Below are 23,020 nucleotides of genomic sequence, written 5' to 3' on the forward strand. Positions count from 1 at the left end.
ACCACTATAGCAAAAGTTTAAATTATTTTAGATTTACCCGATTCAATGTAAAGAATTTTTGAGTCAAATTATGTAAAATTTGACCAAGCATCTCATTTGGCCTAGCCAATGTGAATGTTCTAAGAAGGGAAAATCACCGTGGATATACACCTGTCAGATTACCGTTGGTTAGCCGTAGACAAAACCTCACAAAGGGTCCCACCTGCGTACAGCAGACACCCCCCAATAATTCATCAGCCTGGACTGAAGCTGGAACCGCCCGCCTCCTTCCTACTTCTTCCTCCCCACGGCTCTCTCTCTCTGCTCAGAGCCCCTTAAAGCTTAAACCCTAACGGAGCAACATTTGTAGCAGAGTGAAGAAAACCCATAACTTTCACATTATGCTACCGTTTCTTTGGCTCTCCTTTCTCTCGTTAATCTCCTATACTTCAATCCCGATCTCTAGTGCGGAAGACTCGCCGTTGTCATCGACGATATATGAAGTCTTGCGGGAACATGGGCTCCCCATGGGCCTGCTTCCCAAGGGAGTGAGAGAGTTCGACATCGACGAGACCGGGCGGTTTCATGCCCACTTCGATCAGGCCTGCAACGCCCAGTTCGAGAGCCAGTTGCATTACGACCGGAACGTTTCGGGCACTCTAAGCTACGGTCAGATCGGTGCCTTGTCCGGTATTTCTGCGCAGGAGTTGTTTCTTTGGTTCCCGGTGAAGGGAATCAGGGTGGATATACCCAGCTCCGGATTGATTTACTTCGACGTCGGCGTGGTTGACAAGCAATTCTCTTTGTCGCTCTTCGAAACGCCGCTGGATTGTATGGCGATGAGGACGGTGGATCACGCTCAGCTTCCGGATGGTAGCGGTTTTATTGTAGCTGACGCAATTCCCAAGGTTTGCTTTCCATTTTTATTTTATTTTTCTACTGATGCTGAATTAATTAAGCTTTTGTTGGATTATCTACATTAGAGGTATTCTGTTGGATGTATTTATAAAATGATGAGCAGTTTCAAACGCAGATTCAATCTGGGGAGCTACGATATCAGCTTGATCAGGACAGTTCTGGAAGGGATTTTGAGTAGATTGTGACGGAGAGGGTGTCTAAGTTATGTGGTAGTTCAATCAATCGGCTCATGGGTTCTTTCATTCCCCCTGTAAATCTGGTCGGAGAATATGGATGTGGGTTCTATGCTTCCATCCAATGTGCGTGCTTGCATTTTTTTATTCCATATAGTTCAGAGTCGGCAAACTAGTCAGGCCAGCTCCTATCTTTGAGAGGATCGTTGATGAATTGAGAGGGAAATAAACAAGGCTGGATGGCATAATCATTAATCACATTGGCGTTTTCTCCTGTAGAAGATAAAATGAGGCATGGCCATCTAGTGGAGAAAATTTCAGGTGATGAATCTGCAATTAGTTTATGTTTAAGTTAATCGTACCATGAGTATATCATGGGTGTTGTATCGAGTCTGTTATTTTATTTCTTTTCTGTAATATAATTTTTAATTATGTGAAACTAGTTCATGAGATAAAATAATAAAGAATGAAAAGCTTTGTCGCTTTATCTTTGCTTCTTCGACTTCTTATAAACTGTCAATCTTGTCAATTGCTTTGCTTCTAGTTGACATTTGTTGCTATTCTCATTTTCGCTTAAATCTAAGAATCGGACTAAGATATTTTCTGAGTAATGGTTTTGATGTTAGAGGGATAGAAAGCACAAATGAGTCAGGGTATCCTTACTACGCTTTCTCTGTCTCTCTCTTTATAGGTGTCCACCGGTTTTGTTGAGGGACTTATATTTGAATTGTTATGCTCGGGTCTGAACCTTGAAGGATTCTGTTTCGTTGTCAGAGAGTTTGAGCAGAAGGTTTGAATAGTGATGATTATTAGAGTAGATTTCTGCTATAGTTTATCACAATTTCAACATTTCTTTTATGGTTTGTTTTTCCGCTGGTGGTGTAGCTAGGCAAGGCCTCAAGAGTACTAAACGTGTTGCCCTTCTATAGTATTATAATCATGATGATTTTCCAGATTTATGATGGAAGGGCTGTGGTCTTTCATGAATTTTGAAGTTTTTGAATTCATGTTTATAGATTTTGAACTCTATTCTTTTCTAATATCATGGGATGAAATTTCGTATATACTACATTGTATAATGGTTCGTGGAGCCTAGTCACATTTCTCTTTTTCCCTTCAGGTTTAAACATGGTACATTAATGTTCTTCATCATATTTACACCAATTCTTTGTTCATCAAGTGTTGTTTCCCCATCGGCTTTGGTCACAAAAGGTAGAGATGATTACTTGCATACTGTTGACCTGAAAGTTCTTGTTTCCTCTTTCTCCGGTCAAGTTCTTGTTTCCTCTTTCTAGTGTGGAGAATGACTAAGATTTAGAAGTTGAGAGGAGGTTTCATGGTATAAAAGACCCATTTATGGTATTTGTACCTAGTCTATATCCTCCAACCCATGTTTCAGGTGGACCTAAACACCAACCACCAAGGACTGAGCCTTTAGAACAAGCAGCATGCGGATGGAAATGTGGAATTGAACTCTAATGTACACAACCAAACACTTGATAGTGCCTTTAGTACAAGCTGCATGTGGGTGGAATTGAGTCCTGATGCAGACAACCATACACTTTAATGAACTTTTGCATGAACTTGCAGGGCTGAAACAATGGTTCGCCCATGTAGGCTTACACCCATCTTTGCCCAAATGCCAGTCAGAGAGAGATAGATTATCTGTCTCTTCAGACATTTTATTCAACTATAATAAAGCAAGAAATACCTCAGAAGTTTATCTTATTTTAGGGTTTGCTTTTGTATAATTGGAACTTGCATTTGTTCTTCATCTGACCCACTTTAGCATTTGGTGGTTCTGAACTTCTGTGGCATTTATAGAGAATTACAAATTGAGCGTAATGGGATTATTTGTTTGTGTGGTGTCCCCTGTCAACAGTGAAGGTAAGCGTGAGTTTAGGTCCATCTAAAATGAGAGCTGGCATGGATTGTTTGATCCAGAAACATGCCGCATGTAGAGCCTTGTAGGTGTTACCAGGATGTTGTTTTAAGCAGTATCCACGTAATTGATCTGGTTGCCGGCGCGCCTGACCCCCAAGAGAGAGATCCCTTTTTTATATTTTATATTTTTAATTATATGAAAGTTTGCCGCAGCAATTAGCATAAAAAGTGATTTGTTTTGAAATTTTTGACGGCTACAATAGGTTTTAGTGTTTTACAATAAGTGGTGTGTAGTTGCAGGGGGGGTAGTTCTAGCTTCATCAGCATTATTGACAATCCTTATGCTATTGAGTATTGAGTAAGGCTACTAGATACAATCTGTAGGGTATGCAAGTCCGAGTAGTTCTTATGAAAAAAATGAATTTTTAAAATAAAAAAAAAAAATCATGGAACCACTGTTTTTTAAATTAGAACTTAACGTATCATGTGAAAAACTATATCAATTTATGAGTTTATTTTTGTAGAATCTCTTTGTTGTCGCCATAGCACTTCTCTTTAGATTAATTGGCTTAGCAACCTCATAATCTAAACTCCAAAATCAAGCATAATTAAATAACTAATTAGTGCATATTACTCTAAAAATATTTAGACACAATGGTGTTATCTTCTTATTACGAAGATAATTCCTAATTATTTTATAGCAATTAGTAGAATAATACGTGAACATGAATTAGTCAAAACATTTGACCCAGAAAAACTAATGAAATTTCTACCTCACAACACGTCCTTCTTCTGCATGCAACAAAGCTCACCGATTCTAAGCCAACTTGAATCGACAAAGAGGGCAAAACAAGCTTCTTTCCAACCACTTGCGGATGCAATCTTCATGAAATAGGTGCAAACACGGCATCATGCGAGTGCCCTCAGGACCACTCAGCTCTTCCAAACAGATAGCGCACTGCCGGTCTGAGATTCCTTCAATCTCCACCTTTTCCAACGCTTCAATCCATGACTTGGGCACTGTTCTGGCCGATAACCCTAAAACATAATATTCCATAGCTTGCCTTGATATTTGGGTATAATTAGGACGCAATGATTCTTCATTGATGCACTGTGAGACCCTAATAGTCACCCGCATCTCCAGATCCCTGCGGCCCATATACTGTGTTTGTCTCATCACGTCCCTCGCACGAGTAGAGATTCTATGTACCATGAACTCCTGAATCTCTAAGGGAACACGAACTACATAGAGCATGTCAGATATGGCGGTTCTCGACGTGCTTTCTTGTAGAACAAGGTTGCGCAAAACATGAAAAGTTTCCTCGAATGTCTCGCACTCTATGTTATCAGCGTTGTTATTGTCGCCGTTGTCTAATTCAACCATGGATTGTGGCACATATGTAAATGTTGCTTCGACCTTGAAGATGAAATTAACTGGGACATACGACGCTTCTTCTACCCGCGACATTGCAAAGTCTAGTAGCCATGAGTGGCAGTAGAAATCAAAGCAGTCCATATTGCTGAAATATAAAGAAGATGGGCAAAGAACAATGCTAATAATCGACAAAGAATGATGCTAACAATCGGTACAAGATGGGGAAAGTAGCATTTATCTTGAAAAACCAAAGAGAGAGAATTCAAATGATAAATTTTAAAATTTTAAAAATGATAAATTTTAAATTTTAAAAAAGAAAATCAATGTGAAGTAGTTAACTTTACATAACAACTTATAAGGCCTTGTTTGTTTAGCCAAAACCAAAAATCTCATCTCATCTCATCTCAACTTATCATTACACCTTTTTCAAATTCCAATACAAAATATAATAAACAATCTAACTTTTTCAAATCCCAATACAAAATTAATATTCAAAAATTATATTATAACAACATTTTATTTATTACTATTTAAAACATCTCATCTCATCTGTGTAACCAAGCGGGGCCTAAATACAGTGCACGCACACAAAAATCAAAATTTACGCCAAAGCTGTTGAATCCAATATTCTTTTTGTATTTATAAATACAATTATAAATTTTTAAAATGATAAATTTTATCATTTTGAATGCTACAAATAAAATCTTATCATTGATGTGGATAATGTGCTTTACACTTGATTTGATAATAAAATCCTTATTGTATTTATCTTGATTTATAAATTAATTAATTAATTAATTTTAATTTTTAGTTTCGTAAATTGGTAATGAGCATTTACAATTTACATTCCCAATTTTCAATTTTTTTTTCTCTCTCTAAAATGTTATTACTAATTTAAAATTATTTAAATTCTAGTAAATAAACGAACAAACAAAGTGATTTAAATTCAAACATAAATTGCCAAAAATTCGTGCTTTTTAACAAAGCTGCACGAGATACTCTCGACAGATATATATATATATATATATATATATACTAGATCAGAGCAATAGAGATATTCAGAATAGGCCTAAATACCTGCAACACAAAATCAAACATAAACCCTAAAGCGCAAAAATACAATAATTTCCGAAGCTCACATGCAAGAAATTATTCACTTTCAATAATTTAAAATGCTCACTAACAACCACGCAGAGGACAATAATTCTGCATATACACATGTCCATAAAAACAAGAGAAAAGATATGTTCGATTTATGTCTCTTGCTAGATGTTGAAATGATAAATTTGTAAAAGGAAACAATAGACTTTTAGGTATGTTCGATTTATGTCTTTTGCTAGATGTTGAGATGATAAATTTGTGAATATTAATAAAATAGTTTAAATTAAGATATTTTACGGGATTTTAAAAAAAGAGATAGAAATTTTTGAATAAAAATATTATAAAATTAAAATATTGTTATAATATAATTTTTTAATATTATTTTTATTTTAAAATTTGAAAAAGTTGAATTACTTTTTGTGTTTTTTTTTTATAAGTTTGAAAAAGTTATAATGATTATATAATAATTAGATAAAAAATTATACAAACGAAATCATTTTATCTCATATAATCATTACAACTTTTTTAAACTCTTATACAAAAAATATAATAAATAATTTATTTTTTTAAAATTCTAAAATAAAAATAATATTAAAATTTTTTTTATTCAAACGAAATCATTTTATCTCATATAATCATTACAACTTTTTTAAACTCTTATACAAAAAATATAATAAATAATTTATTTTTTTAAAATTCTAAAATAAAAATAATATTAAAAATTTTTTTATTCAATTTTTAACTTTTATTTCATTTGTGTAAACGAACGATGCTAAAATTTACAATAAAAAGTGTTTATATTTGTATTTATGGTGTTTGAATGTTGAGATGATCTGACGAAACCATCTTCAAAGCTAAATGGGGCTAGGGTTTAGATGTTGAGAAGTATTGAGGTATATTATGAATAAGAGTGAGTTGTAAATAGTAGTAAAAAAGTAGATGAAAAATAATAATAAAATATTGAATAACAGTAAAAAAATAATAAATAGTAATAAAAAATAATTAAAAAATAATAATAAAATAATAAATAATAGAAGAGTATATTAAAAAGTGTTGAGAACACGCAAACACACATTTTCATTCAATGTATCTTGCTGGTATATTTGGCATTCATGACGGTTTGGACGTTATTTGAAGCCACAATGAATATAACTTGCATGATCATGATGCTTTGTTGCTTCTAGTTCTTTCAAACGATTGATGAATTCCAACGCAGAAAATTTTCAAGCATACTTATCTTATCTACAACCTAATCACATTCTTCTGACCTTTTAATTCGGATCAATCATTATTCTTAGGTTCCAATTAATTTTATTTTCAACGTCCAATTATACACTCAAAATTAACTTTAATTTTTTTAATTATTATTTTTTAATCATAACTTGTATTTTGATTACCGATATTGTAGCACATAATCCTTTTTTATTTTTTATTTTTTATTGATCTTAATGACCATGAGCTATCTCTCATTCAGGTAGAAATTACCTTTAATTTGATTTTTCCACTTATTTAAATCCTCTCTCATTCTTTTTAAAAATGTGAATTGAAATGCTGAGAATTCCATCTTGTTTAGTTACACAGTTCAGATGAGATGAAATAAGATGTGGTATTTTGTTGAAAGTAGGGGTGTACAAATAAGCCGGTCTTCTGACCCAGCCAATTTAGCCGACCCGAACCGACCAAAAATGCCCGAACTGCTCATATGTTCTTCGGAAGCAAGGATGGCCGTACCCGTTTTCCATTTTATTGGGAATTACCCATTACCCGTTTCTAAGTGACTTCTTGAGTTTCTGGATAGAAAGAATTTCTTGACTTTTCTGTTTGGTCTCTTCCAGATACAAGGGACTCAGTCGACCTCGGGCATGTACAGCACGCCTCTATCGTGCCGCATGAAGACGTAGTTGTGGCTGAGCGCGATCCGGCGGTGGCAGGCGACCGGTCTGAAGGACTCAACCATGTGGTGGAGCCGCTTGCGGGCGCCGGGGGAGGATCGCTTGGGCCCAGGATAGGTCGAACACATTGGAGAAGAACTTGCCGTGGGTGGTGGTGATCAGAGCGGAGCAGCGAATGGCTTGGGATTTGACTTGGGAGAGAACCGAGATGAGGGAGTCGACTAAAGCGGTGCTCGCCGTCATCGGCGAGTGTTAGGAAGAAGATTTCATAGGCTGATTTCATCTGCAAAGCTTCTGCCGTATGACCATCTGCAAAGTTTTTTCCAGTTAATCGGTTAATTTCTGAAAATTTTCGGTTCGTTCAATCGTTTAATCTCACCGGCTCGGAAGGCTTTTTATCGGAAGGTTATGCTTTCGGGCCGGGTCGGAACAATGTCTTTTCAGTTCGGGCCGAGTCGGATGAACATGCCTAGTTGAAAGTTAAATAAAATATTATTATAATATAATCTTTTAATATTGATCTTGTTTTAGAATTTAAAAAATTGAATTTTTTTATTATATTTTATATAAAAATTTATAAAAATTATAATAATAAGATAAGATAGTATATGATATTCAAATCAAACCTTAACTTACTTCAAATAGATATACTAATATTTTAAAAAAAGTGTAAGAGATAAAAAAAAATTATATAAAAATAAATTTATAAATTGATATAATTTTATCATAAAGTAATAAATTTATTTTATAATAAAAATAATTTTATAATTTAATTAATTTACCAATTTATTTTTATCCTAAAGTATTTATCTACTTGAAAAAGACAAAGCACAACAACCAAAAAGGCAGAAAAATAAAAAAGGTATCTCCACCTTCACCTTGGCCCCTTGCCTTTCTGTCCTTCCCTCACAACCTTTCTTCCAAGAAACCACCTTAAACCCTGCAAGCAATGATAAATTAAGCAGATGCAGATTTCCCTCATCTCTCTCTCTCTCTCTCAGAGAATAACATAAGAGAACAAGCAACATTGTATAAAAACCGAACTTGGAAGATTTGACCATGGATGAGTATTTCCCTACTCTCTGTCTGTCTGTCTGTCTGCAATTTCATTCACATATATTTTTAATTCCTTCCCACTTTCTCTATGATTAGTTAAAACCCACCTCAATCTTTCCCTTTTTTGGTTTTTTGTTTTTCTGGTTGAATTCGTCTTGCAGATCTGAAACGTACCCGAAAGACAGTAGCTTTCAGAGAGCGAGATCAACCTCTGCAGCGGATACGACGACGAGCGTGCACGTGACCGCCCTGGATGGCCTCGTCAACGTCAACTCCCTCTTTACCATCGCCGTCTTTGTGGGGCTGTCCCTCACCACCCCCGGCCAGCGCAGCCTTGAGAACAACACGGCCTGCGACGCCGGCATCGATATCGCCAGGAAGCTCCTTGTCTTCGAGGTCGTCTCCTTCAGCTTCTTCCTCTTCTCCTCCCTCGTAGCCCAGGGCCTCAAGCTCGCCATCAACCTGCTCAACAGCAAGGACGTCGACGAGGCTTTCCGCGCCCACATCAACCTCAAGGTCCTCAGGCTCGGGATGATGGGATCGGCCGTTGGCTCCGTCATGGGCTGCTTGTTTCTTATGCTCTCCATGATCAACGTCATCGAAATCCGGCTGGGGTTGTTGTCGTGTGGTAGTAAATCCGCTGTCCATGCCGTCGCCGCGTTGCTTATCTTGGTCTCCTCTGCGCTCTTCGTTTATATTTCTACTGCCATATATGCTTTTATGCAGTGATTTTGCCGTTTGGTAAAGAACTCTCTCTCTTTTCCAATCTGGGTATTGCTACCTTTGCCCGATGTTTAAGATCAAGTTCTCATGGGATAAAAGGAGCCCAATGGCATTGCGTCTAACATGCAATAATGTTTGCCTGATCTGGGCTCTTAATTGGGTATTATGTTGTTGTGGTTTGGAATTTTTGCCACTTACCCAAAAATTATTGTGAAGTTTGAACTATGCCCTTTTAAATTTTCAAGTTAAAACTCGACAAATTGAAATTGCTGCATCTATAGTGTTTATGGAATATCTCTATAGACATTGTGCTGGTATAAAACTTTAAAGCTAGTATGAGTGTGGCATTCAGCATTACTCTGCTGCAAACCCTATATACGGCGTTGAACTTGTATAATCTTAAATCGTTCGAAAAGCCGAAGGCTCATGCTTCTAAAACTTCTCGTGTCTCCAAATTGTCTATAAGAATATTCAGAAAGGCCATTGATTCTATATCTCAACCTGTCCGTTTCCTTTTTCCCAACCCAAAGGTCTGGATCAACAAGTTATACCTGAAATTAGCCTTCAGGCATAACATTTTGTAGACTAGAGACCTTCAATCTCCAAGAAGATAAAAAAGTGTAATTCTTTCAAGGGAGTTGCTTTGAAATTATAATTCTTGAATCATGAATGCAACTGCCGATTCAATCTCCCACACCTTACTAGACCGCGTACCGGACTGGGTTGCTCTGGTCCAAACACCTCACTATTTTTAATCATCTCATTGATTGCAAATGCAGGCAATCCAGCTCAACCCACATCACCAGACCAACAATCTACAACTAAAATTCATTTCTCTGTTCAATTGCCTCACACTTTGAACCATGCCATCAATGTTTCTTGATAGGTGATTGGAGTGGTGCTCTATACCTCGTAGACCCATTATATGAAGCTGTTCTTGAAAAGCAGCAGATTGCTTTCACTCACGCGATGCAACTACTTTGGAGTGTCAGGAACTGTATCGCCCCGGTCCGGAGTTCAGAGACTAAGCTCTTGTAACCCAAAACCATCTCTTATAACATAATTATCTACTCCAAAAGTCCCATAAAATATATAGTAACAGTTGTTTGCGGCACATGTCTTATTGACAGATAAGCGATTTAGATGGGGACCCGTATCAGACATTCACATACCCAGATACCTACAAGCCGAATAGAGAAAAGCCACTCCTTTTTTCAACTTCTTCTATTTCCAAACCTTTTGGCCAACCTTAGGCCCCAGATGAGAAAAGGTATTTGCTTTATTTTGGCCCTGGATTCAAATGAAAGCTGCATAAACGGCATGTTCTTTGAACACAAGTGACCAAGCAAACAGACTAATTGTGGAACGAGTTAAGGAATCTTTGCCACGAACCTGTGACTTGTAAATTTGAGAGAACCAGAGAAGTAGAGAAGTATCCTTGAGGGGCATCTTTTGTGTGGAATTCAAACAAGTCTCGTCTCCATTTCGGGATTTTCTTTTCCTTTTTTTCTTTCTTTTTTCACTATGGAGAGTGAGATGATGAAAAAGACGAACTGAGAAAAATTTACGAGTATTCCTGTTATCTTAAACACAGCATAAATTATAACAAGCTACAAGTGCTGACAGAAAAGCAAAAAGAATCAAAATCGAACAGAACAGAATTGCAAACGTTGATCATGACAAACTAAGAAATTAATAATTAATACTACAATAATATAAATAAATAAAAAAGTAATATACAAGACCCCTAAAATGAAACATACATATTTATTGCATTCATCAATAAAAATAATGCAAGAGTTATCCTAGAAGATTCATCTTTCTTCCTTCTCCTGAAGATTCATCTTTCTTCCTTCTCCCTCTGTCTCTCTCTCTATTTATATCTCCCTCTCTATAATAAAAATAAGAACAAAGAAAAGTAAAAAAAAAAAAAAAAAAAAAAAAAAGGAAAGGAAAAAGCCTCTACATATGCATGGTCTATGAACTCGAACTCAGGGCAGCAAATCCACCACCTTTCATCATCTGCTTAAACTCGTTAAAGTTGACCATCCCATCCCCATCCATGTCCACCTTCTTGATCATCCTCTTGCATTCTTCTAGGGTCCTCCCTTGCTTGAGCCCCAAAGAAGCCAACACCGATCTCAACTCCTCCACGGTGATGAACCCGTCTCCGTTCTGATCGAACACATTGAATGCCTCCTTGATGTCCTCCTCCTCGTCCCTCTCATTCATTATCGTTTCATACAATGCTCCGAACTCATCGATATCCACGTATCCGTCGCCGTTCGCGTCGATCTTTTCAATCATCTGGATCATGTCTTTATCTGGGATGAAGATGCCGAGGTTCTGTAACGAGTCGCTAAGCTCCTTCCTCGTGATCCGGCCATCCCCGTTGCGATCGAACATTTGAAAAACACGCCGAAGTTCTGCTGGGTCCATGATGATGATGATCACCGGAAATGGTAGAATGGAAATTAACAAAACGATTGAAGCCAAAAGAGAAGAAGGAAATGATCATTAATTAAGTTCGGGTGAAACAAACTGAGACAGAAAGAAAAACAAATGGATTTAAGAAGGTTGCCAAAATGGAAAATCTTCATCTAGACGGTTGGCCTGGGTTGTTGAGTACGTAAACAACTTGACAATGTGCGGTGGACGTTCTTTAGGGTTGTTGAGTGAAAATAGAGCATATCCATTAATTTCGTCTAATCATCGGTTTGTTTTTTTAATCTTTGAGTTTTAAGGATTTTGCTGCTGTCATCTTCCATTCCAATTTTGGCTATAATGACATGAAATTGTCTACTCACAAAACAGATTTTTTCTTGGTACACTCTAATCTCCAATAATGATTTGTGTAAGCCCTGTAGCGACCCTGCCACCTTGCGTCCACCACCCTGGCCCTGCTTTGGCGGCATGGTCTCAAGCCCGCCACCCTCCACACCCCGCACGCTGGGCTTGGGTTTTAAGCCTAGCCCTCAAAAAAGAGAAAAAAAAAAAAAAAAAAAAAATTAAACGATGTCGTTTTGGAAGATGGATTAAAACTGTTAAATTAAACCTAACAGCCCCTCCCCAATCTCCCTCTCTCCCTCTCTCTCCATGCTTTATTGCCCTCTTAGACCCTCTCTTCCACTTGCAGTCACCGCGCCAGCGTGGCCTGTGTCCTCATCTTCTTATCCTCCTCCCCGGTTCCTATTTTCTTGTCAAACCCTCTCACAATCTCTGTGGGCCCGTGGCCCTGGGATTTTTTTTTACTAGTTTAGTTTGGGTTTTTCGTTTTGTTTCCAATTTGATGTATATTGTGGTGTGGATTTGATTTGTATTTTGTTCATTGTTGTAACTTTGTATTTTGTTGTGAATTTTTTTTATTCGTGTTGTGACAGCTGTTGGTGGGCAGTGGAAAGGGCGCAGATGGACCAAGATCCGCTCGTTAGTTTTTGATTGAATTTCAAAATCATGAGTAAATTATCATTTTATAAATTATAATTATCTAAAAAATTTATCTACACCAAAATAATAATAAAAATACATAATGAACTTATTAAGATAAAGGGTCTCCAGCATAGGTGGACCTCGTGGGTGACCACCATTAGGGCAGTTTTGGGCCACCATATGGACGGCCCAGATCAGACTACCCATGGGGCGACTAGCCAGGACCACGGTTACTCGTGGGTGAACTTTTATTTATATATTTTCATTATTTTCTTATTAAGTTTTGAGAGGCAAGTTTGGAAAATATGCTTAAGAATTAAAGGGTTTTCACATTTTGTAATAAGTCAATTGGATTTAAGGTGCAAATTGAAAAAATTGGTAATTTTTGGATACCAAAATTATTAGTTTTGGTAGTTTATGATATAATTTGAAAAATGGGCAATTGCTTGGGGTCCAAAATGAAATTCCTCCGAATAATAATGTTGCCCAGATGACTAACACAAGAGGGAGGATGAATTAAATTATATTAAAAAAATAACAATTATAAATTAAATATACAATATAAAATATAAACAAAATACGAAATAGTAATAAATATAAAGAGTAAGGGTAATAGAGAAGCAAACTCAGTATGTTAACGAGGTTCGGCCCCACTGCCTATGTCCTCGCCTCAAGCTACCCCTTGAGGATCTCCAAATTTACTATTCAACCTCTTTCAGGTGGAGATAGAAACCTATTACACATTTGAATAACACTGCTATAAAGGATCCGTGTAGAACACCCTCTACACTTGCAATCACCTTACACGTGGTGATTCAACTATTCCCCGTGTAGACCACTTTCTACAAGCACAAGGGTTATACACATCCATTTTTCTGATTCAGGAGTTAATAGTGGGTAGGTTATCAGAAAACACTCCTTAATGAGTGAAATAAGAACAATACAACGCAAACTATATCTCTCAAAATGAATAAGGATTAAGATTCAATGCTTAGAGAAGAGAGAATGAAAGCTTTGAATGAATGTTGTATACTCTGGATGTTGTAAATGTGAAGCTCTCAAATGATCTATTTATAGACATATGAGACTTCATATTCAAATTAAAAAAAATTCACATGTCAAAGACAATATCATTCACTTTTTCAAGAAAATTCAAATAAAAAGTTCTTCTTTTTCAATTGTCAAAGATAACATCATTCATTTTTCAAAAACTTCAAATCTAATCTTTTACTTTTGACATATGACAAAAGGAGCATATTTTTCTTTTCAAACAAATTAAACCTAATCTTTTACTTTTTACATATGACAAAAGGAGCACACTTTACTTTTCAAAAAATTCAAACCTAATCTTTTACTTTTGCATATGACAAAAGGAGCACACTTTACTTTTCAAATATTTCAAACCTAATCTTTTACTTTTTGCATATGACAAAAGGAGCACACTTTACTTTTCAAATATTTCAAACAAAATCATCTACTTTTTGCATAAGTCAAAAAAATCATCAATCACTTTTGAAAATATTCAAATAAAACATGCACATGTGAACGATGACAATCAATCATCTTTAATATTTTCAAAGTTCAACCCTTTAATCAAGGCATGCACATGTAAAAGATGACAATCAATTATCTTTCAAAATTTTCAAATTTAATTTTCAAAAATATTTATGTACACGTGGAAAATATATTTTAATGCTTTATGATAAAATATTAATTTTGAGCCTTAATCCTAATTTCGAATTTTTAAGAGATTTACAACATTACTCTATAATTTTAATGTGAACTTGTTCCCTTCTTACTCATGCTTGTTTCCTTGATGTGCTTGACTCCATTGTATAGACAACTTGAGCTTGAGACTTCTTTATTCTTTGAATTCATTTGTTATCATCAAAATCTATGTATGGATATATAATTACACAAACTTTAAAACCTTGGGTTTAACAAATAAAAAATAAAATATAATATAATTATATACAAATTGATATATTACATAGTTCAGCTATTAATTTTATCAAATAGCATATATCCTTTAACTTTAACAGTTAAGGTTAAGAAAAATTAGTATTGTAACACACTTCTGATGGAAACCTCTTGAAGGATGACTATGCTATTTATAGTTTTATGAAAAAAAAAAAAATATTTATTAGAAAAATTCTATTCTCAAGCCGGTATGTAAAGCGCACATAATAAAATGCTTACATGGCATAATTTAATTTGAAATATAAATTTTACAAATCAAATGTTATGCTCTACACACTGACTTAAGAATAGAATAATTTTTTTATTATAGAAGCGTCTTGTTCATATTTACCTATCTTATCTAATTTGTCAATTGCACTGGAAAGAGATGAACTGTTTTAGTGTTTTGGTTCCCACCTGTTATCCTACATTGCTTCCATCTAATGGAATCTTTGTTTGCTCAGTACTGTTTGAAAATTTGCTTTCTTCTTTTTGTTTAGCTTCCTGCAATCAACTTTGCTTTCAGACAAAGTCTGTAAAAAGAGCACTGCACCTGAGCTTCTTCTTAATGAATGAGCAGACTGCAGAGAGTAAGGTATCTTGTTTTTCTTGTTTACATTCAAGTTCACATTTTGGCACTTTAGCTCTAAGAAACCTAAAATGCAAGGAAGGAATGAGATGCATGGCAGAAAATCAAGGCAAGAACAGGTTCAACTTTTTCCAGATTTATATATATTGCCAAATCTACATTCAGTAGTTTTATTTATCTGCCCATGCATGCAGATGCAGGCATGCCCCGAGATCATATCAAGTCATTCTGAGAGGCACCAACTACAAATATTGAGTTTAATCTGAAAAAGGGGGAAAGAAAAAGCATGGAACACCAACGCCTGGCATCTGTTATCAAGGGGGAAGTTGTCATCATCCGTCATGGTCACTCAGTTCCTGGAAAATCAGTCTCGGTTCACGTCTGTAGTTGCACTGAAGACAATCCTGGTATATATTTTCACTTGTCCCAATGTTTTTTTGTTTACTACCACAGGTGGAGAGCTGAATCTTTTTTTCTCACTTCTCCCACATATATATATTTTTTTTTGCTTCAAAATTCACTTCTTCCTATGTCAAAGCAACTCAAGCATCATTATAGCATTAGAAAGTTCCAAATTTTCAGAGGCAAATATTCATTTAAGACCACACAGAATTAATTCTCACGCATGACAGTAGCATATATATATATGTTTTTCTTCATGTGACGTCCAACAGGATCTGGCAGAGGGAGGTTGAGCGAGAGTGCATACCTCAAACAAGGAAAAAGCAACAAAATAAATGGCATAAAAACCACAACTTATAAAGTGAAGTTGCACGTTGATCCAGAGTTTGGAATTCCAGGAGCTCTGGTCATAAAAAGCCAAAACAAGCATAAATTCTTCATTGAGTCGGCATCTCTCCAAGCTTTTAATCAGACTATCCACTTCAACTGCAACTCTTGGATGTACCCTTTCAAAAAGACTAAAGCTGATCGAGTATTTTTCTCAAACACAGTAAGTTATGGAAGACATTCAAGGTTGTTCGACTGTTTTTTTAATCTTAGATGCAATTAAACAACAACATTAATGCTACTATTTTAGAGTTATCTTCCAGACCAGACACCAAGTGGTCTGATGGAACTGAGGAAGAGCGAACTCAAAAGCTTGAGAGGAAAGAGGACTGGAGAGAGGAAGGAATGGGATCGAATCTACGACTATGACTGCTATAATGACCTTGGCAACCCTGACAAAGGTCGAAAGCATACGAGACCTGTCTTAGGTGGGTCTGTTTCACATCCATATCCTCGTAGGCTAAGAACAGGTCGGCCTCCCAGTAATGAAGGTATGCAGCTTCCCTTATCTAGCTCAGATGGTTGGCAAAACTATTGGCCCAGGTAATTAAGAAAAATTATGTTTGCAAGTCGATAAAGAGGACATGTCCTTCACACCAATGATATGATAAGATTTGATTGGTAAGAGAACCTAATTACAAACTTCTCTAGCAAATCAAATTCTATTGTGTTAGCGGTATTAGGATGTGTCCTCTGACTCAAAAGATTCGATAATTAAAGTCATGCATTATAAATGCCTATTAACCCCTTAATCAAACAATCAAATTTTAACTCTGCGGTGCTGCATAGTGACTACAATTATGAGGTCAGAACACCTTAACTTACCAAAATTCTTAAAACAACCAAGTCTGTATTTTGGGCACCCTAAACCTGTTTTGTTGAAGTTGGAGCACAATGGAGAGAATTAACTAACACAAGAATTAGGCCAAAAGAAAGAGGTTTAACTTGAAATCAGGTTGCACAATATGCTGGTGGCATGTCATGTCTAGACGAGGTTGGACATATTCATGGTTCTATCTCTACGATGTGACAAATTTTAATGCAACTAATTTCTTTTCCCTTTCTAATTCACACTAACTTATATGCCTCTAATTCCCAAATCATATTGCAACTTCAATTCATTACTACCGTGCAGATCTTTTCACTGAAAGTCATTCGGGAAAAGACAGCTTGGATATATATGTTCCTCCAGATGAGCGTTTCAGCCCCAAGAAACTATCTGCATTTATATTGAACTCATTCCAGGCTACCATACATTTCCTAAGCCCGGAGGAAAAATCACTGTTCCAACAAGATTTTAGTAGTTTTCACACATTCGAAGAGACACACAGAATGTTTTCTAGCAATAGAAGCCATGCAGTGGAAGAATGGGTTAAAGGGATTCTAAAGAAAGGGGTGCCAGAAGACCTTTACAGAGAAGTCATTCATGCAAGCAAGAAAAACCCATTGAAATTTCCATTGCCTCAAATTATAGCAGGTCGAGTACCACATCATCAATCTATAGAGTGCAATAGACAAACGTTTTCGTTTTCATCTTTGGTTTTATTTTCTATTATCAGAAAATGGAATGGCATGGTTGGATGATGAGGAGTTTGGGCGCCAGATGCTTGCTGGAATTAATCCAACACGAATCCAGTGCTTGGAGGTACCTTCTACCCTTATGGGCCAGGTTTAAGCAAATGTCAGCTAAGGTCCATATATTTAAATTGTTTCAGCATCTTGTATATGTTGAAAGTAAATCTACAACAGTGCCTTAAAGCAAGAATTTCTTTCTCTTGATTCACAATTTTCAACTACTAAGATAAGTACCTCAGGCTAGATGTGTCCAGCCTTTCTGGTTGGCAATTTCACCACTGCCAGGTATAAAAGTGTAAAATTAGTGTGCCTAACTGATTGAAATGTTTACTATGACTTGACTTGCAGGTATTTCCACCACAGGACAAAAATGGAGTGAGAAGTTCAATAAAGAGATCACACATAGAGCACAACCTTGGTGATCTGACTGTTGTTGAGGTAAAGGAAAACACTAACCTAAGTAGTAGTTTTACTAACAGCATGCAAAAATAATAGCAAAGGGTATAATTGTTGGATCAGAAATTCAAGCAAATATTTGAGGTCAGTTCTCAGGCATGACTTCTCTTTTTTTTACTTCCATTGAATTCACAGGCAATGAATCAATGGAGGCTATTCATTTTAGATCACCATGACTACCTAATGCCATATATAAGCAGAATAAACACAAAGGGTGTTTGTGTTTATGCATCTCGAACACTACTATTCTTAAGGAGTGATGACACGCTAAAGCCAATAGCAATAGAACTTAGCTTGACTGGCTCGAATGATGGCAACGAGATCAATAGGGTGTTTGTTCCATCAAGTCAAGGGACTGAAGCAGCATTGTGGCAGCTTGCTAAAGCTCATGTTGCAACTAACGACTCTGTCTATCATCACCTAATCAGCCATTGGTGAGTTGAGCAATTCTGTGCACCCGAGTTTAACTGTTCCTATATATATATATGCTTATCTACCTAATAATGGTTAGAGGTATTCTTACCTAATAGTTGTACATACTTGTGACAATATATCTGGGAATGGTCAGGACTTTGTTCCGGACACCAGGTTCCCATAAAATATATATATTATATGAAAATATACATTGTTTTTTTAGGCTGCAAACCCATGCAATAGTTGAACCATTCATCATTGCCACTAGAAGGCAGTTGAGTGAGATGCATCCGATCCATCGTTTACTGAATCCTCATTTCAAAGACACCATGCACATAAATGCATTGGCTCGGAGAATCCTCATCAACTCAGGAGGAATCCTTGAGAAAATATTGTTTTCTGGTGAAGTCTCCATGAAGTTGTCTTCTGAGCTTTACAAGCGGTGGAGATTTGATGAGCAGGGCCTTCCTGCTGATCTAGTTAAAAGGTACTCCACAAAATTATCATTGATTTTCCATGCGTGCAAGGTAAATTGGCTAGATAATCTAGAACAAGTGGAAATCACATTCTCTTTTGCCAGCACCTTGTTCTTTTGCCATTAAAATTCCCGATTTCCTCTCCTGGTAATCTATGAGATCTTCTAGCTGGATCTATGGATAGGAGATCAGTGTGGAAATTTTCTCATGTCACAGCTGCCACAGATGCAACCTAGGGAATGCATTTTTTTTTTCTTTTTTTCCAGGATTTAGAGAGCATCTATACCTCATATTCTGATAATTAGATCTTCATGGAAAAATTTCTCCAGAGGTATGGCCCTGGAAGATGAAGATCCAAACAATCCCACTGGAGTTCAGCTACTCTTTGAGGACTATCCCTATGGAGCAGATGGACTTGAGATATGGACTGCCATCAAGACATGGGTCACAGAGTTTTGCTCAATCTTCTACGAAGACAATAATTCTGTCGAGACTGATTCAGAACTCCAAGCATGGTGGTGGGAAATACAATATGTAGGTCATGGCGATAAGTGCCACAAGGAATGGTGGTATCAAATGACAACATGCTCAACCCTAATAGAGACTTTAACAATTCTCATTTGGATAGCATCTGCAATCCATGCTTCAGTGAACTTTGGGCAATACGCATATGCTGGTTACCCTCCCAATCGTCCCACACTATGTCGAAAGTTCATTCCAAAGGAAGGAACATTTGAATATGCTGAATTCCTCAAGGATCCAGACAAATACTATCTTAAGATGTTGCCTGACACGTTTGAAATGTCCATTGGTGTAGCATTAGTGGAGGTCCTCTCATGGCATACATCAGACGAAGTGTACTTGGGCCAAAGGCCATCCGAGTGGACAGATAATGAAGAGGTTCGACATAAATTTGAGAAGTTTAATGGCACACTTAAAGAGATAGAGGGAAAAATCATGAGCCGGAATGGAGATCCCAAGCTCAAGAACAGATGGGGTCCTGCAAAAGTACCATTCAATGGTTTATACCCAGATACATCCAATATTGCTTCGAAAGTCCGCATCACGGGAAAGGGGATTCCTAACAGCATATCCATTTGACATGTCCAACATATCCAATGTGCTTCACACAATGATGATTTTATTTATTTATTTGATAGGTACTTCACCACGGTACAAATGGTTTTGTTCATTTCAGCAAATGTTTGTTTGGCGTACATTTTACTCAGAGTAATACCTCATCAAGTGTAGTCCCATTCCAATTGAGATGCACTCATGCTCTGCAGGCTTGCAGTTCAAAACCTGGTTATAATAGCTGCCCTAGCTCTCGTTTTATCACCAACATTGGCCTTCAACAGCAAAACGTGCACTACCAACTCTCCTAGGATTGGATTGCCCAGCACCAAGTCAGCAACCATTTCAGCAGTTCCCAAAGCCTCAAAGTTGGAACAGAATGGTGAATAAGTTTGTTGAACCCAAGGTTTCAAACATCACATAACTCTATCTCTATGATGGATTTTGATGACAACAAACGAGTTTAAGCATAAAAGAGTCTAAAGTTGTCTACATAATGAAGTTTTGATAATCAAGGACATCAACAAATCATGCATGAGCAAAAAAGGGAATATAACTCATATGAGCTGGGTAATATTCTACAGACCATACTAGAATCAAACAAAACATAGTAGGACGCAAACTTTACCTTTCAGCAAGTCAAGAAAAACGTTACTCTTTGGCATGAATTTCTCTACATGCCCCTTAAAGATTGCTAAAAAAAAAAAAAAAAAAAAAAAAAGACTCCGAAACCATAAACACACAGAACTCTGATCTAATTTTCTCAAATGACCAAACAAGTTGGGTTATTTCAGACAAGACAGAGGATAAAAAGGAACATAAATACGTTTACAGTTAAAAAAAAAAAATGATACCGCTTTTGTAAACGAAGCCGTCGAAGCTGGAGAAACCTGGTCCGCCGTTAAGCCAAAGGACCAACGAACTCCTCTGATGGGTTCCTAGTAAAACAGAAGCTTACCACGACTATGGTTGATAGTCACATACCTTAAAATCCCCTTATAAAAAAAGAAAACAACAAAAAAAAAAAAAAACCGCCAAAGTATCAAGAGCATTATTAAAAAAAGATTATTTCGTACTTCATAGAATTCAAATAATATGGGTAAAGAGAAGTAGTCTGAGAATAGTTCCAGGAGCAAAATTTTTACAAATGTAAAAAGGGTAAAAGCTAGAATGCATTGTATATACATAGAAGGATTGAAAATATTTGACATAGAAATACTTTTTAACACAAATAAATATAGCAAAATAAATTTATAAAATGATTTAATTTAATGTGGTATGTTGAATATAAAATTATTTTTATTACAAATTAGATCTAATATATTATATTAAGAAAAATTCTAATTACAGTCATGAGTAAGAGACTGCGTGTGCTATTGACAAATGAGGGTAAAAGGAAACAAATATCATTTTAAAAAAGATATTGTTGTAATTTTAAAATTTTTTCAACTATAATTGGATGGACTTGTAGGAACAGTCTCCAAATTGAGACGGTATGTAGACTAATTGTTATGCAAAATCATGTAAGTCTATAAATTTAATTTTCTCATTATATTTTGTAGTATTTCTAGTTAATGATTCGAATAGAAGAAAATGTATATGCATTATTGGCAGAGAAATGAAGGGGGGAAGAGCCATAACAACATTACGAAGTACTTGCATAGATTCATTATTCTTCCCAGTTTCAATGGGTCTATTGAAGGCATCTTGAAAGATTTTGTTAGAGACCCCGGTCTTGTTCCTAAACATTAAGTCCACGAGCTTGCCTTAGTGATGTTGGTAACCGAGTGATCTTGCCAACTTGCTTGGTCTTCACAAAGGGAAGGTGTTTGAGAGGTGGAATGATAGAGATGATGATGGAGTAGTAGCGTAATCTAAGTGATGATTTGGTGTGTTTGATGCAATGTGGAATGACTTGATGGTTGCCCTTGATATTGGCGCCACTTGGATGATGCTTAGGTGTGTATGGTGAAGTGTAGCTAGAGTTTTGGGTGGTGGCTAAGGGGGATTACGGAATTGGGAAGTGATGGATTAGGGTTGGAGTGTAGAATAGATTGCTCCTTGACTTTAGGGATTGACTAAGGTAAGATAAGGAAGGTATAATTTGGATATGATAAGAGGATGAGATTGGATGGTGTTTGAATGAGTATAGGGTTGATGGTAGTGAATGAGGGTAGGGTTTTGGAAGGATTCCTAAGTGGTAGGAATCTTTGAGGATTTGGTGGAGCTAATGTGGGTAAGTCAATGTTGACTTGAGGGATTTTAGGAAGAATGATTTAAGGGATTGAATGTGATTGTCAATTCCTTAAATTATGGGATGAGTGATTTAAGGAATTGAAGATGATTATCAATTCCTTGAATCAAGGGATTGGAATTGGAGGGATTTAAGGCTCCTAAAAGGAAAGATGTTGTGGAGGGAAGGATTTATGGAAAGTGGCAAATACTTTGGTAGTCGAAAATAAGAGTATGGAAGAATCAAATGAGGAATGGAAGGATGAATACCAAGAACAAAGTGATGAACACTCAAGAACAAAATGATGAACACTCAAGAACAAAATGATGAACACTCAAGAACAAAATAAAATACTTAAGAACTTGAATGAACAAAAGGTAACACATCAACTAATGATTCACGAATTGCATAATAGTTGAAATAAACCTTATGAATTGATAACTTGATAAAAACAAAGATAACAATAACTTGGATTCACGAATTGCACCAAGTTGCAAGATCAAGATAAATGAATCACACCTATTCACGAATTACAAGGTGTGATTCTCTCATTATGATTCACGAATTGCATCCAAAAAACCCAAGTGTCTAGCACCGATTGTTGATCTCCTAAACAAAATAATCATTCTCTAGAGAATTTGCCAAAAGATATGAAAGAAAAGATTAAGGGTCCTACTTATAAGAGTTACAACTTGGAAACCCCCAAAAGGCCAATTGGAAATAAAAATAAAATAAATAAAAAGAAAATAACATAGTGGCATGGGTCAAGTTGGCCTTGGCATGCATGAGCCCATCGTGGGTTAGGATGGTGCATGGTGGTCTTCTGTTTGGTCTATGGCTAGGTGGCACAACATGGCATGGTGCCATGCATGGCCTGCTAGTGGTGAGTCATGTGTGCGTGCTGCATGGCCCAGGCTGGTGACCT

General features: G+C 36.4%; 5 protein-coding genes and 1 long non-coding RNA gene across 10 annotated transcripts; 3 read left to right on the forward strand and 3 right to left on the reverse strand.

Moving 5' to 3' along the window:
- The first annotated feature begins 231 nt into the window (after positions 1-231).
- On the forward strand, positions 232-2,134 carry LOC122295157. Of its 3 annotated transcripts, XR_006237871.1 has the most exons (3): positions 232-887; positions 1,001-1,391; positions 1,762-2,134. XR_006237871.1 is itself a non-coding variant. In XM_043104228.1 (2 exons), exons 1-2 carry the CDS (start codon positions 381-383, stop codon positions 1,073-1,075), a joined length of 582 nt encoding a protein of 193 aa, XP_042960162.1. In that variant the 5' UTR covers positions 232-380; the 3' UTR covers positions 1,076-1,557. The 3 variants fall into 3 exon arrangements, 2 of the variants coding, with proteins under 2 accessions (XP_042960162.1, XP_042960163.1); XM_043104228.1 differs by lacking the exon at positions 1,762-2,134 and having other exon boundaries at positions 1,001-1,557; XM_043104229.1 differs by lacking the exon at positions 1,762-2,134 and having other exon boundaries at positions 235-887; positions 1,013-1,557.
- A 1,484-nt stretch (positions 2,135-3,618) lies between these two features.
- On the reverse strand, positions 3,619-4,497 carry LOC122295120. Its single transcript, XM_043104176.1, has one exon. The coding sequence runs from the start codon at positions 4,468-4,470 to the stop codon at positions 3,772-3,774; it is 699 nt and encodes a 232-aa protein (XP_042960110.1). The 5' UTR covers positions 4,471-4,497; the 3' UTR covers positions 3,619-3,771.
- A 3,707-nt stretch (positions 4,498-8,204) lies between these two features.
- Positions 8,205-9,375, forward strand: LOC122293259. Its single transcript, XM_043101779.1, has 2 exons — positions 8,205-8,389; positions 8,540-9,375. The coding sequence occupies exons 1-2, from the start codon at positions 8,382-8,384 to the stop codon at positions 9,105-9,107; spliced, it is 576 nt and encodes a 191-aa protein (XP_042957713.1). The 5' UTR covers positions 8,205-8,381; the 3' UTR covers positions 9,108-9,375.
- A 1,474-nt stretch (positions 9,376-10,849) lies between these two features.
- Positions 10,850-11,800, reverse strand: LOC122293260 (calmodulin-like protein 3). The gene has a single exon (XM_043101780.1). It carries the CDS (start codon positions 11,538-11,540, stop codon positions 11,079-11,081), a length of 462 nt encoding a protein of 153 aa, XP_042957714.1. The 5' UTR covers positions 11,541-11,800; the 3' UTR covers positions 10,850-11,078.
- A 3,430-nt stretch (positions 11,801-15,230) lies between these two features.
- On the forward strand, positions 15,231-20,356 carry LOC122293185 (linoleate 9S-lipoxygenase 5-like). 3 transcript variants are annotated; one of them, XR_006237193.1, is made up of 10 exons: positions 15,231-15,485; positions 15,753-16,030; positions 16,118-16,358; positions 17,003-17,344; positions 17,427-17,512; positions 17,791-17,880; positions 18,034-18,332; positions 18,536-18,799; positions 19,118-19,948; positions 20,075-20,356. XR_006237193.1 is itself a non-coding variant. In XM_043101677.1 (9 exons), exons 1-9 carry the CDS (start codon positions 15,365-15,367, stop codon positions 19,887-19,889), a joined length of 2,493 nt encoding a protein of 830 aa, XP_042957611.1. In that variant the 5' UTR covers positions 15,231-15,364; the 3' UTR covers positions 19,890-20,356. The 3 variants fall into 3 exon arrangements, 2 of the variants coding, with proteins under 2 accessions (XP_042957611.1, XP_042957612.1); XM_043101677.1 differs by having other exon boundaries at positions 19,118-20,356; XM_043101678.1 differs by lacking the exon at positions 15,231-15,485 and having other exon boundaries at positions 15,892-16,030; positions 16,131-16,358; positions 19,118-20,356.
- On the reverse strand, positions 19,910-20,851 carry LOC122293186. Its single transcript, XR_006237194.1, has 2 exons — positions 20,717-20,851; positions 19,910-20,224 (listed from the first exon to the last, which is right to left on the reverse strand). It is a non-coding gene; the product is annotated as an uncharacterized LOC122293186 (long non-coding RNA).
- Between the last annotated feature and the right edge of the window lie 2,169 nt (positions 20,852-23,020).

This window comes from Carya illinoinensis, chromosome 14, assembly GCF_018687715.1.
Source record: "Carya illinoinensis cultivar Pawnee chromosome 14, C.illinoinensisPawnee_v1, whole genome shotgun sequence".
In the NCBI taxonomy this organism is placed as follows: domain Eukaryota; kingdom Viridiplantae; phylum Streptophyta; class Magnoliopsida; order Fagales; family Juglandaceae; genus Carya; species Carya illinoinensis.

What these genes read in the sequence shown, in the direction of transcription:
- LOC122295157 (XM_043104228.1), top strand. Translation starts at nt 381, where the DNA reads ATGCTACCGTTTCTTTGGCTCTCCTTTCTCTCGTTAATCTCCTATACT. An exon ending in TAGCTGACGCAATTCCCAAG is followed by an intron (nt 888 to 1,000) that starts GTTTGCTTTCCA and finishes AATGATGAGCAG; the next exon opens with TTTCAAACGCAGATTCAATC.
- LOC122295120 (XM_043104176.1), bottom strand. Translation starts at nt 4,470, where the DNA reads ATGGACTGCTTTGATTTCTACTGCCACTCATGGCTACTAGACTTTGCA.
- LOC122293260 (XM_043101780.1), bottom strand. Translation starts at nt 11,540, where the DNA reads ATGGACCCAGCAGAACTTCGGCGTGTTTTTCAAATGTTCGATCGCAAC.
- LOC122293185 (XM_043101677.1), top strand. Translation starts at nt 15,365, where the DNA reads ATGGAACACCAACGCCTGGCATCTGTTATCAAGGGGGAAGTTGTCATC. An exon ending in GTGATCTGACTGTTGTTGAG is followed by an intron (nt 17,881 to 18,033) that starts GTAAAGGAAAAC and finishes TTGAATTCACAG; the next exon opens with GCAATGAATCAATGGAGGCT. An exon ending in CCTGCTGATCTAGTTAAAAG is followed by an intron (nt 18,800 to 19,117) that starts GTACTCCACAAA and finishes AAATTTCTCCAG; the next exon opens with AGGTATGGCCCTGGAAGATG.